The sequence below is a fragment of the Perca fluviatilis genome, chromosome 15, assembly GCF_010015445.1.
Source record: "Perca fluviatilis chromosome 15, GENO_Pfluv_1.0, whole genome shotgun sequence".
Taxonomy (NCBI): Eukaryota; Metazoa; Chordata; class Actinopteri; order Perciformes; family Percidae; genus Perca; species Perca fluviatilis.
In genome coordinates, this window is record NC_053126.1 from 16,450,618 (window position 1) to 16,466,905 (window position 16,288).

Below are 16,288 nucleotides of genomic sequence, written 5' to 3' on the forward strand. Positions count from 1 at the left end.
CTAAAGCTCAACCACAGCCGCAGCTCATCTAAATATTCATGAGCATACCATATTTGGAAGAAAAGCTCTTGTTACAAATAGGGCCAAAACACAGGGATGCATAAGGGCCAATAAAATATCAACCAGGCCATTTTCAGCCCAACTAATGTTACATACCCCATTAGGAGACCATAAGGAACAGTGTGAAATACCCTATATAATCATTCTATCACCCCTTTAAAAAAGAGAGATATCTGAACATTTTGCATCATGATCATCATGATCAAAATTAATAATATGGTCACTGTTTTCAATCATCCTGTTCAAATCTAATGTAATCATGTACTGTAGCTATACATTCAGGTGCTGTGCCTCTTTTTGTAGTCTCCGTGGATATGGGCTGGCTAGATCTGCAAAAAATCGGAAAACTGACAGGTTACTATAGAGCATTGTGTGTGTGGGTTGTGTGGGTAATGACCACCTTTAAGAAGTGAAACCTCAAAGGATCGCTAGAAATAGCCTAAATGTGATTTAAGATGGAGTTTTCTGCCGTTCTAATGGGAGGAGGAGAGGCGGAGGAGGTGGAGCGCAGAGGGAGGGAGTGATGGCGAGAGGGAGAACTTGAATGAGAGGGGCAGAGCGAAACTGAGAGGAGCCACCACAACAAAACTTCTCCAACAATCAAGCAAGTGGAACTACAGACCGGCTTCTCTCCTTTTCACCCCGCATGGCTGCTGAGTTCTTGCAAATCTAACTTCAGTGTAAAGTTCTGGTGGTGGAGGCAGAGGGGGGTCTCCGCTTGGAAAAGATGGACCATGTAATAAGGACCAGGTCGCGCTGGAGAATACCGCTATTTATTTGTATCCTGCTTCACGTAACGACGACGCAAGCTGGTAAAGTAGCCTATCTATTTGAACATTAAAGATGAACTGTCTCCTTTATCTAAGTTTACGTGACTTTTTTTTTTCCAGGCACCATCATTCATCACTTGGTCCCCAGCCAACACTTGGCGCAAAAGCATCTTTACTGTGTTTTAAGGATCACTTTGGATCCTTCAGAACCGTGCACGTGCAATTATGCATAAGATAGTTTTGTGTATGCTTACGTATTAATTATCCGCGTCATTGCTCAAGGAGCACATCTTGATTGATTCAGCTTTTCATGCTCCAGCTTGCATTTTTAATTGAACACATTTCCAAGGTTTTGAATTTAGTGTGATCTTCCTGCGTCAGGTGAGCTGTAAGACGTGCAGCGACCGGAGATGTGTGATGTCATGTTCGAGTTTGCTTGTGACCAGCGTCGGTTTACTGTGAAAAGGTTTAACGTTGGCTTGAGAAAGAGGTGAATGGCTGAACACTGACCGAACTGAGTAGATTAAAATTCTTGTCATGGATCTGTTTAATGTGCCCTCTGCTCACATAGGTCTCAAGTGAAGGCGCTTGCACGAACACACACTTACTGCCTTAGTTGTGATTATTCTGGCACATTTAAATATTTTACACGTTTTATTATAGGCTACTACCTCAGGTCATATTTTACACACTATGACTTGTAGTGAATTAGCTGGACACATTTTTCAATTATCCACCTGCAAGAAGAGGGCCTGGTCTCTGTGAAACAGCTGTGTGTCTCTCTCTCTTTCTCTCTCTCTCTCTCTCTCTCTCTGTCTGTCTGTCACAGTGTCCTGGTGTCCACATTTGTTGTACTTTCATGCTTGTTCAGCAAGTGATCCACCCATTTTAAGATCTCCTTGTTCCCAAGATAGCCAGTAACCAGCTTGTGCATACAACTGTATGTCATTTGGCCCACTGCTATCTGTCACCCACACAGGCCCGGCTGCATGCCCTGAGGCCGTGTCCTGAGTATCTTCAACTGGCAGCCAACTTTCTCCTCACAGGTGCTGCTTACAGCCTCCCTGATGGAGCACCATGCCTCAACAGCAGGAGTTAACCCTGTGGTCACCAGAAGTGCTTACAGATATCAAATTTTCACTCGTGGCTTTCCACATGCACCCGCTTTATGGCTGGCAGGATTTGATGGAATTCATTGGCTTACATAAAGCGATGGCGGGAGGAAGTGGGCCAACTGACATAATCACATTTAAGTGACACAGCGGCTGTGGTGTCCACTGCTCTCTAATGAGGGCCTGTGAAGTGAGAGGATGAGATGATTTAAAAGTGCCTGGGACATATGGTGGTGCTGATATGGCTATGTCTTAGATATGTGCATGTGATGTGTCTAAGTCTGTGCATGTTTGTGTGCATGTGTGTGTGTATTACAGTGCCAGAATGTTTTCCCATATGCTTTCTGTGTGTGTTCAAGAGAGATGAGAGAGTACTTTGTAGTCATGTTTGCTGACAGGAAGTGAGACATTCTTGCACACGTCCACAGCTAGTTTCAGTTAGAATCTTCTGTTCTTTTTTTGCCTCACACACATTTTTGTTCAGTTTTCCTTTCTTTCTTTCTTTTTTTTTCTGTTCCTGGGAATAGGGGGTATTTGTTTTTTTATTTGATATGCCTTATCCTTGCCTGATCTTTTACATCACCGTTCTCCTCTTGCTCATGCTCTGCCTCATCCTTGACTGCTTCTACGACAGAGGGGAAATCGTGCATACAGCCCCCTCACTGTCTCTTGTTTGATCCAGCTTCCTTGCCATTCCTGCACCAGACTCCCAAAGGAGAACTGCAAGCCTTTTTCGCCTTTGATACAGCAACAAATTAGTATTAACAAAGCAGCGTATTTTAGCAGGATATAAGACTAGGAAAAGATGATTTTTGCAGCTGCAACAGCTCTAGTGTTTTCTTCTGTTATGTGAATTTGTGTTTCTGTAATGGAAACATTAAACATCAGAGATGCTGATGTCTGTCCCTAGTTCCTGGTGCTGCAAGTGTCATATCAAACTGCTTCTCAGACTCTTTGACACTGTTTTGAATCCCACCAAGTCTTTAATAATTAGGGGTCCAAGCCCGATGTGGACTGGGAACCTCGTTTGCAAGGCAATGATTTATCGTAAACCTACTTTTTCTAACTCCTCCTAGACCGTGCGACCGATCTGCACGAAACTTGGTATGTAGCATCTCCAGACCAACCTGACAAAAAGTTATCAAAAGAATTTTTATCGGATAAAAATTGCGCAAATTACGCACGACCAAATTTGTGTAGCTAGCTACGAAAACACAAACATTGCCATATCTCGGCCAAAATTAATGCTATCAACCTGAAACTTTAGATTCTTGTTTGCCATGACCCTCTGAGGCTCCCCACCCCATTTTATGAAAATTGGCCACTAGGGGGCGCTACAAGTCCCAAAAGTTTATATCTCATCAAAGGCTCATCGAGTTTTACGAAATTTTGAGGGTATCATCTAGGGCCACTCTTGAGGCCAAGCCTACAGTGGGGTACTGATTCGGGCAAGTGGGCGTGGCCCTATGGGACCCAGGTTTGGTTTCCCACCACTTATACTAATGTGAGCAACTTCAAATTTACAGTGTAGATGTAGAAGGGTTCATGGACCTCACATACCAAATATTATACACATGGACCGCTAGCTGGCGCTATAATGACGTCAAACGTGTTTTTGCCTATAACTCCCACACTACACATTGCACATTAGAAAACCTTACATCCCTGTATTCCTTGAATCAAGCTGAATGACAGGATATAGGTCATGGCCATTTTCACTAAGAAGTTGTTTTTTCTCGCAAAAACAACTTTTTTCAAACTCCTTGTATATAACATATCCAGATGGACCTGACAAAAAGCTGTCAAAAGTTTTGCTACGTTAAAGTATGCCCAATTTACAATCAAACAAATTTTCGTAGCTAGCCACAAAACACGAACTTTAGCATATCTTGGCCAAATTAATAGGTATCAGATCAAAACTTGGTACTCTTGTTCGACATCCCACTCCAAGCCTCTGTAAATTTTGTGAAGATTGGCCATTAGGGGGCACTATAATGAACGTAGACGCGTTTTGGCAAATAAGTCAATGCATTTAAATGGGAAATTTACAATGGCAATATCTCTGCGGCAGTAAATGCTATCATCACAAAACTTGAGATTATTGTTCTACATGCCACTCCGCGGCTCTGTACGAGATTTGGTGATGATCTGCCTTTAGGAGGTGCTATAATTGAGGTAGAAGCGTTTTGGCCTTTTACTCAATGAATGGGAAATTTGCTATTGCATTTCACTACAGACTTTGGAGCTCGCACTTAATGAAATTTCCTGACTTTTGCCTCGGCGCAGTCGTGCTTTGGGTTTTCCTTTCGCGGGCTCCGCTGTCGTGGGTTCTGCTTTCATGGGCTCCGCGTGTCATCAGGGGCGACTCGCGCCGGGGAGGCTTGGACCCCGTCATAACTGCTTGCAGTTCTAGTTAGAAATTGCGCACAAATGCTTCATGACACCGAAATGCACTCTATAGTATTCAACACACATCTGGCTTCCAGAAACTCAGTAACTCCCTTCCCCTCAGGCATCTATGGCTGTGTTTCTGATCACTGGATGCTTCAAGAAGCTTTCTGTGGGACTAGTTGGCGATGCTTCCTGTAGAATTGCAATGAGCAGTCATCAGAGGGGCTGACTTCTTTGCAGTGTCCCCTTACATGTCGTCTGCCTCTTTATCCTACTTTATGGGCTTTAGAAAAAGTCATCCATCACATGCACATGAACATTTCAGTAGAGGCCACAGTAGTAAGCTTTCCTTCCAAAGCCATCTGTAGAGCATAAAAACAATATGCTACCCTTAATGACATTGTGACCTGGCTCATATTTCAACTTCTCTGAACCTGCCAAGTGTCCTTAGCTAACTAAGCTGCGAACACAGATGCCCACTTTGTTATTACATATTTATGAGGACCTGATATCCTCGGAAGGATAAAGAGATGAGAAAATGTCTTCCAAAATCAGGTCATTATAAACACTCCCCCCACCTCTTTAGTGATTAGAACTGGTGTCAGGCTAGGTTAAGGGCCAGTGTTAGGCATGCAGTGGATATTATGGTTAGGGAATGTTTACTTTAGTCAGAACAGTAAAAAAGAACATCCTCACAAGTATAGAAGTAAAATGTGTTTTCTGTGTGTTTATGTGGAAGGCCTGTCAAGTTATGAGCTTTGAGAGGCAGGTGTTTTCTCAATGGGCCAAGCCGCTTTTGGCCTGTCGGCCTATCATGCTGTGAACAAACATGAGCAGAACAAACTGTGAAGATCGAAGAATGTGGTGCTGATGTGAATTGGAAGAAAATGTGTAATCAGATGCCACCAGAATCTTGCAGCTTCGACAAGAAAAAATTGGCCTACATATGTGTTATCATTGGTGCTTAAGTCTCAAATGTAAAAACTATGATTTCTGTAAGAACAAAGTAGAGCTATGTAAGTCTACTAAATATGGTGAGGAAATGCTAGGATGGCAAGGTTAGATGAGAATAAACAAGGCCCCTGCATTTGTGCAAATGATAAGCATGCTAGATGATATGATACATTATATATGCATATATGCATATACATTGAGGCACGTTGAAGTGGCTTTATGTAACTTTCAGTTTGTGTTGATTCTAGCGGCCGCTTTGGACAAAAGCGGTAGTGTTTTTACCACACCTGCTGTCGTAAAGGTCTTTTCTTTACGGTGCTTTATTGCCCACTGTAGATTACTGAGTTGGCGTTACCGGGAGGTCATATAGTCGCGATGAATGTTTTGCTTAAGTTACAGATGCATCGTTGCATTTCAGGTGTAGCATACGGTAACTTAGCCTACTTTGGATGTCTCATGAGCTAAACTGGGTATCACTGTCACTGTGTCACGAGCCAAAGCATTAAGAGATTGTTGTAGAAACCAACGGTAATAATATCTTAGATTAATAAAGCGCATTTCATGAAACCCACGGACGCTTTACACAAGTAACGTTACAGGGAAAAGAAAATAGTAAGCCAACACAAACGCGGAGTAAAAGGAAAACCTCCGCGCTAAATAGAAGGGGGACATTCCACATCGCGCATTGTAAAGTTATTTTATGAATAAATTCTGGGTCGGTTTTGAATCATTTACAATCCCCTAAATGTCTCCATCTGTTGAAAGCCCGACCGAGTGTGACTCACGTTATCGTTGTCTTTCACTTACCTATTCCCTTTTATCTTTTATCTGTTCTTCGTTTAATTTCCTTCTTTCCTGCCGCTGTATCAGCCATAACTACAACAGATAACTTCTAAAATAACATTTAAATACAATTAGGCCTATATAAAGACATCTCCTGCTTCCTTTTACCTGGCTCCGCTGTCATACGCTAACACAGGCTTTTCCGGTGTTAAAAAGAAATCAGTGACCCTCTAGAATGTGTTACTGTAGCGCCATCTTCCTGCTGCAAATCATTCCGTGCCTTTGCGGGAAAAATCAGACCTGGGCAGTAAAGACCATTGTATGAAAAATGACAGAACTTCAGAAACATTAAAAAGTTACATTGTTTCACTGTAAGTCGTTCGTTGTTTATCATACATTATGTCCAGTTTATCATTGTAGTTAGGAGAGGGTCGGTTAGTGGATTCCCTACAGTCTATATATAGTGTATATTATAAGAATGTGCATGCACAATAAATGGTTCCAACAGTTGTTTGTATAACACATATGAAACTTTTGAAAAAGAAGACAAATTAATGCACACAGTATTGCTTGTGCTTTTCTTACAGGGTGGTCTCTGCAGTGTCATTTGCATGTAAATCCAGAACATTTCCTGTTGCTGGTTAACTCAGGTCTACTTTTCCACTATTTTAGTGCCTGCGCCTGCGCACTCAATCATGACTTCATAAGCCCTCAGAATATGTTAAAAGCCATTCCCAGCAGTCGTCTAAAAACAGCTGACTTGACTTGCTCCTAAATTCTCAGCAATAACTCAAAGCAGACCCAACCACAAAGTACATTCTGGGCGAGAACTATCACTGCCTCTCAGTTTGCATATTTCCAGCCCTACAAATTTACAATTATAGATATTTCTAACACATTCTTCTTTGTTTTCAGACTGATCTCATGAAGTGGCGTATGTATGACACGCCAATTCATATGCCATTATTGGCGTGTTATCAAGGTGCATACTCGTTTTTTACCGTGTTTATCAACGCCGTTTGGCCTCCATTGACTTACATTACCTTGCGATTGCGTGTCAATTAACTCCGTAGCGAGTAGTATGAAAGGGCGAAAATCCGCGTAGGGAGGTTGGTCAGGGTGGAGGATGGGTAAAATACAGGACTTTTTCCTTTGTGTCCCGCGTGTGATGTTTCCTTTCCACGTTTGTTCTTTTCCTGAACCCAACCCCGTTCTTCGTTTCCTAATCCCAACCGGTTCTTCTTTTCCTAAACTCAACCTGCGTGGGACGTTTCCTAAACCCAACCGTAGCCTTGCTATAACACGTAGCCTCGCGATAACACGCCACATGGATTTAGGAAAGTGCCGTGTATGTTTACGCAAAGTCATGATGTCGTGTTGTTGTTTTACAGTAATGACCCCTGTTTACAAGATCTAAAGAAATGTGTTTGACAGATAAAATAATACAGTGATTCAGAGAGAAATTTTGACTAGGGCAGAGGTCCAAAGTGCTGTTGTTTTCCCTCTGTGGGCGTTATAATTGAGCTACGTATGAACAGTGCGTAGGCTGTTTGGTCATACTAGTGTAACTGTGTGTTGAGTCAGTGTACCATTCTTATTTGGCTGGTTATGTGTTCAGAGGGTGTATAAGCTCTCCTCACCTCATAGTGTTCTTGTGCACACACAGCAGTGACCCAGACAAAAGGTCACACTCACTGCTAATTAGATTAAGGCTGTTCTTCATGGAGCCTGGCAGAAACGATGTCTGGATTTATTCAACCACTTCCACTGGATCAATTTTTTTATTATTAATCACCATATGTTTTACAGCTTGCTGAATTTATAACATTTTCTGAAGAAATGCAAACAGAAACAGTAGTTTTTACGAAGAGTTACATTTGCTTTTCCTCCTGTCATCTCAGGGTTGTATTGTGTGTGTGTGCGAGTGGTATTTTTTTTTAGGCAAGTTTTCACTGAATAATTTCAGCTTAATTTCTTGTTAAAATTCCTCAGTTCCCATGCACAATTGTTTTTGACAGAGTTGTATTGTGTGTGTGTGCGAGTGGTATTTTTTTTTAGGCTGAACTGGGAGTGTAGGTGGTGTGAGTCATAAAAAATGTCTTCAGAGACATTTTCTTGAGAAACACAGGAAACACATTATGTCCATGTATAACTGAAGTGGTGCTGAGTTGGAGGGAATGTGTCAAGTCTTACATGGCCAGAGATAATACACTGATGTGGACTGTTCAGTGGAATTTCCAGGGAATAGAGCATGATCTGTGAGATGGACTGTCCTGCTCTTTTCTGTCAGGAAGACTGTGGACTGCTCTGTTGCTGGGCAGACATGGTTGTCACAAGAAAAAGAAGGCAGAAATGCCAGATGTCTGTGAAATTGCTGGATGTTTCAGCTCCTTCCCATGTACTCTGACCTTTTGCGATTGGACAGTCTGAGTCATCAGTCCTTAGAGATTGTATGATTCTATTTCAAACATGCTGAGCCATATCTTTAAGTAGTGGGGACAGCATGCTGCACTGGCTGATAATATAACCATGAGGGTTGGGAGTTCTGTCTTTCAGTGGCCATACCAGAGTGTTGATCTCATTTATGCCCATCCACTCTTGCTACGCTTCTTTAGAAGTAAGATAATTTAGCAGGTGAGGTAAGGACATGAATGATTACCACAAAGCATTAATGAGATGCAAGCAAAACCTGCTGAGACAGTCAGTGCTGCAGGATAGGTAAAGAGGCTGCAAGAATTGGCACAACTTAAGGTGACATCAATGGATCCAAAACAGGGAATAGATAACTGTCTTTTATCGATTGCTGCATGGATCCAGACTTCATGTGGCCACCAGCCACAAGCCTGGGGGTTTTGTCTTGATGCCGCCATATGTATATTATATATATATATTATTTTTTTTTTATTATTATTTTTTTTTCTGGGTCATGCTTATATTTAACTAGATTTTGATGTTGTTGCAACAGCTATCAGGTTTTTCCCCTGTTCTCAGAATCAGCTTGCCAAACTTATAACAGTTTATTTTGCAAACTTGGGTGTGGGATGCCTATTATTCACTGCATGTTTAACTGATGGATCATTGTGAATGCAGTTTCTTTTTTAGGAGGAATTTCTGCTGCTTGTCTTAGATTTCTCCCTTTGGCATTGTTGCACATCTCGGCTGTTCTCTATTGTCTTGAGAGTGTCAGAGGTCAACAGTCTCCTGACAGCCTATAGTTGGAACATGTTTAAAATTGGGCAACAGTTGTTTTTTATAAATATATAGTGGTTGAGGCAGAAATGTATTTAATACGGTTCATGGGGTACGTTGACATATCATCTTTGGATTACTTGAAATTAAACAATTCTGCTGAAAAATTTAATTGTGTTATTTTGTCAGGTGCTGTTCTGGATGGGCTGACAGAAACACAAGAATCCCGTATAATTAGACCCATGTTGCTTCAATTTAGAACATTATTCAGACTGTTCCAAACATCACTTCATTATGGCCTCTTTTTCTCTCTGTGCATGAGTATTTTTACTGGAGTCTGACCTTTGACTAAAACACTAACTTTAAACTTTGCTATCCCAACGAAAATTGATTTGCAGTCAAGGCCACAACAGAGCTACAAAGAGCTCATTTGGGATCAGACAAAGACAGAGACACTGCTACCTATTCAATTAAATACAAACATTAAGGATTAGGACCCGGGCATGATGTAAAGTGCAAAGTAAACTGTTGTTAATAATAAAGTGCTTCAACAGAAATGCAGATGCAAATGTATTCAAGCTTTTAGCTACAAAAATAAAAGAGACTCTGGTGTGGCATGTCTTTGTTTTTGGCTTCTGAAGTAGCAGCCTGATCAGGGCATTCAAGGATGCAGCCAGCTTTTTGATGACTTTGTTACTGTAAGGTAAATGTCATGAAGTTTGTTGCAACCAAAACATTCCCTTTACTCTCCAATTTAACCAGCATTGTCAGGTGACCATATCAGGCCAAAATACAAAAAGCCTTGACGTGAATGTGACAATGTGAAATCAAAAACAATGCCAGTGTCCTTGTTCTTGATGTAAGTGTGTGTGTGTGTGTGTGTGTGTATGTGTGTGTGTGTGTGCGTGTGTGTGTGTGTGGGGGGGCAACCTTATTGCTTGACATTTAGGTCTTGGTTCAGTGTCATGATGGCTACAGCAGATTTGAAAATAATCCAAAATGACTGTGTGTGGGTGAATATTCATTGGTGCCGCTTGCACATAATAGACTGAGGTTTCTGTTGTTGCAACTTCTGTAATTATTTAATTTACACTGCTTGTTTATGACTCTATATGCATTCAAAATGTAAACCCTGAGGTCTTAAATACCTTTACATCTGTACCTTATGTTTTCTATTGTTGGAGCCTGGCTGTAATTCATAGCTTAACCTATTTACAGCCCCGTTGCCATGCTAGAGGACTGAGAGGGCGAGCTCTCAAAGCTGCTCAGAGTAAAAGGCCTCTGCTATGCAAATAAATGATGCAATAAAATGTATAACGTGGTGTTTTTCTGCTAGCAATGTCTGGGCAACGGTAAACTCTCTCCACATGTTTAATTAATAAGGAATATAAAAGGTGAACTCTGAATGAGCGCCAAGAGCTGCAGGAGGCAATTTGGGTTTAGGATCCTCATTTCAGATGCCTGGAATGCTAAGTGCTGAGTTTCCCTGAACAGGCTCTCATATCAGCTGGTGGGAGACTAGCTGTGCACAAAACTCTGATCCTGGCTAATGCTTACGGCAGCACTTTATCTACAGAACATCGGATAACATGACCAGCAGCCTGCAAATAATGCTCAGGTCCATTGTAATGAGAGAGCCAGCACTGGGAGAAATATATACAGAGGCATTTGCTCAACAACAAATAAATCTCCATCTTAACAATTCATTAGCTCGGTTTTCCTGTTTATAATTGAAATCAACTTGCTTCAAGAGTTTTCATGAGAATACTTTCTGTTGGTAGTTTTACAGCAATTGGCCTTATTCTATTCTTAGTCTTGTTTTCAGATATTTACATGCACTTTTGAACAAATAAATAAACAAATTAAACAGTCTTACCCCATTAGCAGAAATGTTTAATTTCTCAGGAGACTAAGCTTTGGAATATTTAATACAAAACTAGCTGGCTTGTTAGGGCAGATGTTTTAGCAGCGAGACTATATGAATCACTGATGCGTATATTTGTGCCAGTGAAGTGTTCAAATTCTGAGAAATGCGATGCAGACATATTGTTGCTCACTGGTGCAGGGTGAGCGGTGTGCAGGTGTCAGCTGTCAGGTGTGCTGCAGTAGGATTATGGGTTAGGCTGTGTACCACCCCTATTCTATAATAACACCCACAGAAGCCTGGCCACCTGCCGCCACATCTCAGAGGAGCTCGTCTCTTCCGACTGCTAGGAAGCAGGAAGCCTCCACACTTTAAAACCAGCTTCCAGCCACACTAAACCCTGCTCTTCAGCTCGGTAACAACCAGCACTTAACTGAGCCAGACAACAAAGTGCTGTCACACTGGCAGAGTTTAAGTGTTACACTGACATGACTAAAAGCATGCTGCTGTAATCTGCCACAAGCTCCACCCTATCATAAGTAGTTTTTTCATTTCACAAGTTTTTCCTATGCTATAAACAGGAATAAACAGAAAGCAGGGCTTATTTACAAGAATGTCAAGTTGTCAACAATATCGTGTTTAAAGCAATAGAATCAGATCTGTGAGCATTAAATACAATAAACCACTATATTTCCTCTATCTGCTCTATAACAATGTACAGATGGTCCATTTCTTTTCTTTCTTTTCATTTCCAGCTGATCCCATTGATGTTCTGCGAGTGCTGGATCTGTCAGAGAACATGGAAGGGGTGTCCTTGGAGGCTGGTCTCTGCACCAGCAGGAGGGGCTTGGAGGAGAGCGACCTGGCCTACAATATAGACAAAAAGATCCAGCTCAGTGCTCCAACCAAACAGCTCTTCCCTGGTAGTAGACTTTTATCCAATGAGGATTTCTAAAAAAGGCAAAAAGCCCTCAAATGTGTCACTTTGGTGAGGGATTCTCTCCTCAGTAAAACTTTAAGAGATCTGACTTTGAACTCCCTTTACACTTTCTCATGGGGGCTCACTGCCTTCATGGGCAATATGTTGCATCAGTATTATCTTTACTCAGGTCTCAATGGCAGAATGTGACGCACGCATGTTACAAAAATATCTGTTCCCTGCTGTGCTCTCTCTTGTATGACTTACCAGCTCTCCTCTCCTCTCCTCTCCTCTCCTCTCCTCTCCTCTCCTCTCCCTCCTCCTCCCTCCTCTCCTCTCCTCTCCTCTCCCAGATTCCACCAAATTTCCAGAAAATTTCTCTGTGATGACTACAGTGCGAGCTAAAAAGGGCTCCCAGTTTTTCCTGCTTTCAGTGTATGATGACCAGGGGGTACAGCAGCTGGGGCTGGAAGTGGGACGTTCGCCAGTCTTCCTGTATGAGGACCAGCATGGGCAGCCCACACCGGAATTGTATCCCATCTTCAAGAAGATCGACCTGGCTGATGGAAAGTGGGTAGTTTAAGGGCCTATAGCATCTCCATTAGAGAAGATATTAATTAAATATCTGCCTTTCTGTTGATTTAACGGCACACTGTATCTGTGGTGTGCTTGCAGTAGATCAGACCCACCAGCACTCTGTAATTTATATTACAGTAACTGTGGTTGTATAACTTTCCCAAGCCTTGAAATCTGAGGAGGGCCTCACATTTCTGTAGCCTGATTCATACAGCTCACTCCATGTGCTTAACTTTAAGTGACCTTAAAGGTAATAAGATGCTTACGAAGCGCTTGCTTTAATGTTTTTTGAGGAAATCAATCCTTCACATTCTCAGGCTCAAATGCACTTCTGGTTTGCCTCACTTGAAAGAGGTGTGAAACAGCTCTTTGCATCGTTGATTCTGCTGGGTAACAGACAAAATACTTGCGCTTCTACATTTCCACAATACCTTCCTCCAAGGCTCAACCGTTTGTAAATTCTCTCTCGCACTTTGTTCTTTCAGATGGCACAGGATAGCCTACAGTGTGCAGGACAAGTCTGTGACCCTCTACTTAGACTGTAAGAGGGTAGAGACCCTGGATCTGCTGCGAGGGGACAACGCTGTAGTCAGCACAGATGGTGTCACTGTGTTTGGCACTCGGCTGCTAGACGAAGATGTATTTGAGGTAGGATATTATAAATGATGGGAGCCTCTGAAACCAAGTGTTTAACTATGGTGTCATACTCTTTAATTTTGTTTTTGTTTTATTATTGTATTCATCCAAAGTTTCAACAGGTCTGTTTGGGCAGTTACTAAAAAGAATAACATATAGAATAAAAAATGCAGTTGATTGCTAGCAAGTGTGTTTCTTTGTGAATGTCTTCATTAAAGTTGACAAAGGAAGTAAGTGAGAGTCTGTATCATGTGAACTTTGTGTTATTATGTAAGTATATAGGTTTCATGGGAAACTGACTAGGCGCTGTAGGACACTTAAATGTGACACTACGTCACATTTAACCAAATTCAGTGTGTTTTATCCACACTGCTGCTGACTTGAACATTTCTATAGCCCGTTGAGCAAAGTGATAAGAATTTGGATAGTTTGTTGATCAGATTATAAAACCTCTTCATGCTGCACCAATGGCCAATCATTGCTAATATCCACTTTCTTTCAAATTCTTCCCAAGATCTAAAACATACCCTATATCAGGCCTACATTTGGAGAAATGTGCATAAAAATGCACAAGAAATAGGATCTTGGGTTTGAATAGTTTCCTCTATAACTTGAATGCATACATCATATTGTATATGATCTATACAGTATCATACATTATACAGTTGTGTCTAGGAAATGGTTGGATAAGCAGAATATAAATTGTATTTGGTACTGTGGAATTCCCCCCCCCCCACGCCCCTACCTTTAAAGCTACTTAAGAAAAGATTTAAAAGGAAAAATCTGGCTATTGGGTGACAGGGGTCTTAGGTCAATGAAGTGCTGCAAGAACAAAGCAATGCAGAAGAAAAGAAGTGTTTGGTAGGGAGTGGGGATGAGGGGACGTGCTGTTCAGACATGCTCAGCCTCATCATTTCCATTGCAAAGCCAAAAATTACACATTCTTTTTGCTTTTTGGACTTGTCAATATGGATCTGTCTGTCTTGATTTGAGCTTGAATTGCCAGCTGTGCATTAAGAAACATGCTTGACTGTGAATGTGTGTTTGGTCAGGAAAAATACCTGCTACTTGTGGCTACACATATTGGGCTTTTTTTTAGTAGCAGGGGACATGTATCACAGATAAAGTTACTTAAGTCTTTCCAAATTGTGTCTTCCTAAAAAATAAGATAATTTTAAGTACACATCTTGAGTTAAGAGCATTAGAATATTCATCCACGTGTATCAGTATGTTGGGAAAACAAGGATGAGCAAGAAGATTCAGACTAAGCTCTGGGAGTGTCCAGTCCAATTCCTCTTCTTCTCTACAGTAACCTTTATTGTCATAAGTCATTCTCTGTGCTTCCCATGACAAGATGCAACCCCTGCTCTATTGTCATTCCCAATGAGGCTCCACTCTAAATCTCTCGCCCACAGCATGAACTAGAGATCAGCTCAAGCCCCTTCCCCTGCTATGTCCTCGAGGCTCTGTGTCTGCTCAGCAATGGAGCAAGAAAGAAAGAAAGGGAAAGACAGACGAGGTATAAGAGGTATAAGGTACAGTCAAGTTCAGAGAAATGACCTTCTTCCAAAACCTCTGTCCCCTCAGTGTCCCAAGCATACCCCACAGTTTGCAAAAAGGAACATACTGTTAAACTTAGAGAGGGAGTGTTGTTATCACTCCCTATTGGCCTAATATACAGAAACCACAGCCTTCTTCCCTTTACTTGGAGAAAACCAGATGTCATTGGTCTTACTGCCTTTTGGGAACAATTTATTTCCAGTCCTACAATCGAGACAAAAAGGATCAGAATTTCCTAAGAAATAAACACTGGTCTGGATCTTATCGAAGCAGTCAGCGTGTTGGAGCCACATACACAGGGCACACAGCGGCCAAGAAGGAGCTCCAAACTTGTGGACAGTTTGATGTTTGCTTTACTGCGAATGCAAGCAGAGCAAGTGTTGAGTTTGAACACCCAACTTTTGTAGTCATTTTTTGGACAATCTGGAAGCAATAGAGAGAATTAGTGGCTGACCACAGTCCCAATGCTCCCACGCTGAGCTCCCACACTGAGAGAACTAGGCCGGAACACCGGCCTCCTCCCCCAGAAGCAAGGCCTGGGAACAGAGACCCAGGGGTCATCCTGATTAATCTCTCCTCCCCTGGTGCCAGCCTCACCCGAGGTGTACAACACTGATGCTTAGATATGCACAGCCAGACATATATGCATAGCTGTGAATGCTTACTATACTGTAAATGCACACAGTGAAACTCATATCTTCCCATCACATGTTTCAATGAAAAATCTAAAACAGATGGCTCATTTGAGAATTTTATTCCACAGAAAACAAGATATTAAGACTCAATTTCTAGATTAAATTAAGTGCAAACTTCGATACACATGACCACAATGACCACACAAACTGCATGGGTTGGACTAAAGGATGGATCCGATCAACAGATGAGGAGTATTAGTCATCACCACATATAATGTATCATCTACATATCACATAGGATGATGAATAAGGGCATGGGAGTGTTTTTGGAATAAGGCCAAAGCTGAAACGGTCGCATTTCTTAACTGGAGTGGGGTATAAAGTAATTTAAAAACTGGAATGCCTGTCAGTGTCTGAGAGGGATATGGTAGGAAGGGTGCGTAGAGTAACTTATAGCATTGGAGGGTTAGGTCACTTTTTTAGGTCATAGGGAAGATAAGGTTAATGTGTGGAAGGTAGTTATTGACTACAGTTTTCTGTATGGTGATCCAGACTTTGACCGTCATGAGCTGTATTAGAAGATATATGAGCTGGTGGCGGGTAACGGAGAAGCAATATGTTTTGATTTCTTTCACCTCTGGCCGCTAAAGCCTAATTAAAGAGATTACAATGGGACTATAATTACCACAGTATCCAGCAGTTAATCTGACTTGATTTATCACAAATGGCTATATGTTTGCAGTGGCCTGTCAGATACATAGATTCTTATCCCTAATGTAATCTAAATGTTGTCAAACAATGTTTGAACAACATTACAACAAACTTATTTTACTTATCAT

General features: G+C 41.6%; 1 protein-coding gene across 3 annotated transcripts in view; it reads left to right on the forward strand.

The window, feature by feature from the left end:
* The first annotated feature begins 615 nt into the window (after positions 1–615).
* Positions 616–16,288, forward strand: part of col5a3a (collagen, type V, alpha 3a) — a 50,472-nt gene continuing 34,799 nt past the window's right edge. For all 3 annotated transcript variants that reach the window (XM_039825796.1, XM_039825797.1, XM_039825798.1), the window contains exons 1-4: positions 616–872; positions 11,879–12,046; positions 12,396–12,612; positions 13,104–13,266. In XM_039825796.1, the coding sequence (XP_039681730.1) occupies positions 788–872; positions 11,879–12,046; positions 12,396–12,612; positions 13,104–13,266 (633 nt within the window). In that variant the 5' untranslated portion in view covers positions 616–787. The remainder of the gene's footprint in view (positions 873–11,878; positions 12,047–12,395; positions 12,613–13,103; positions 13,267–16,288) is intronic.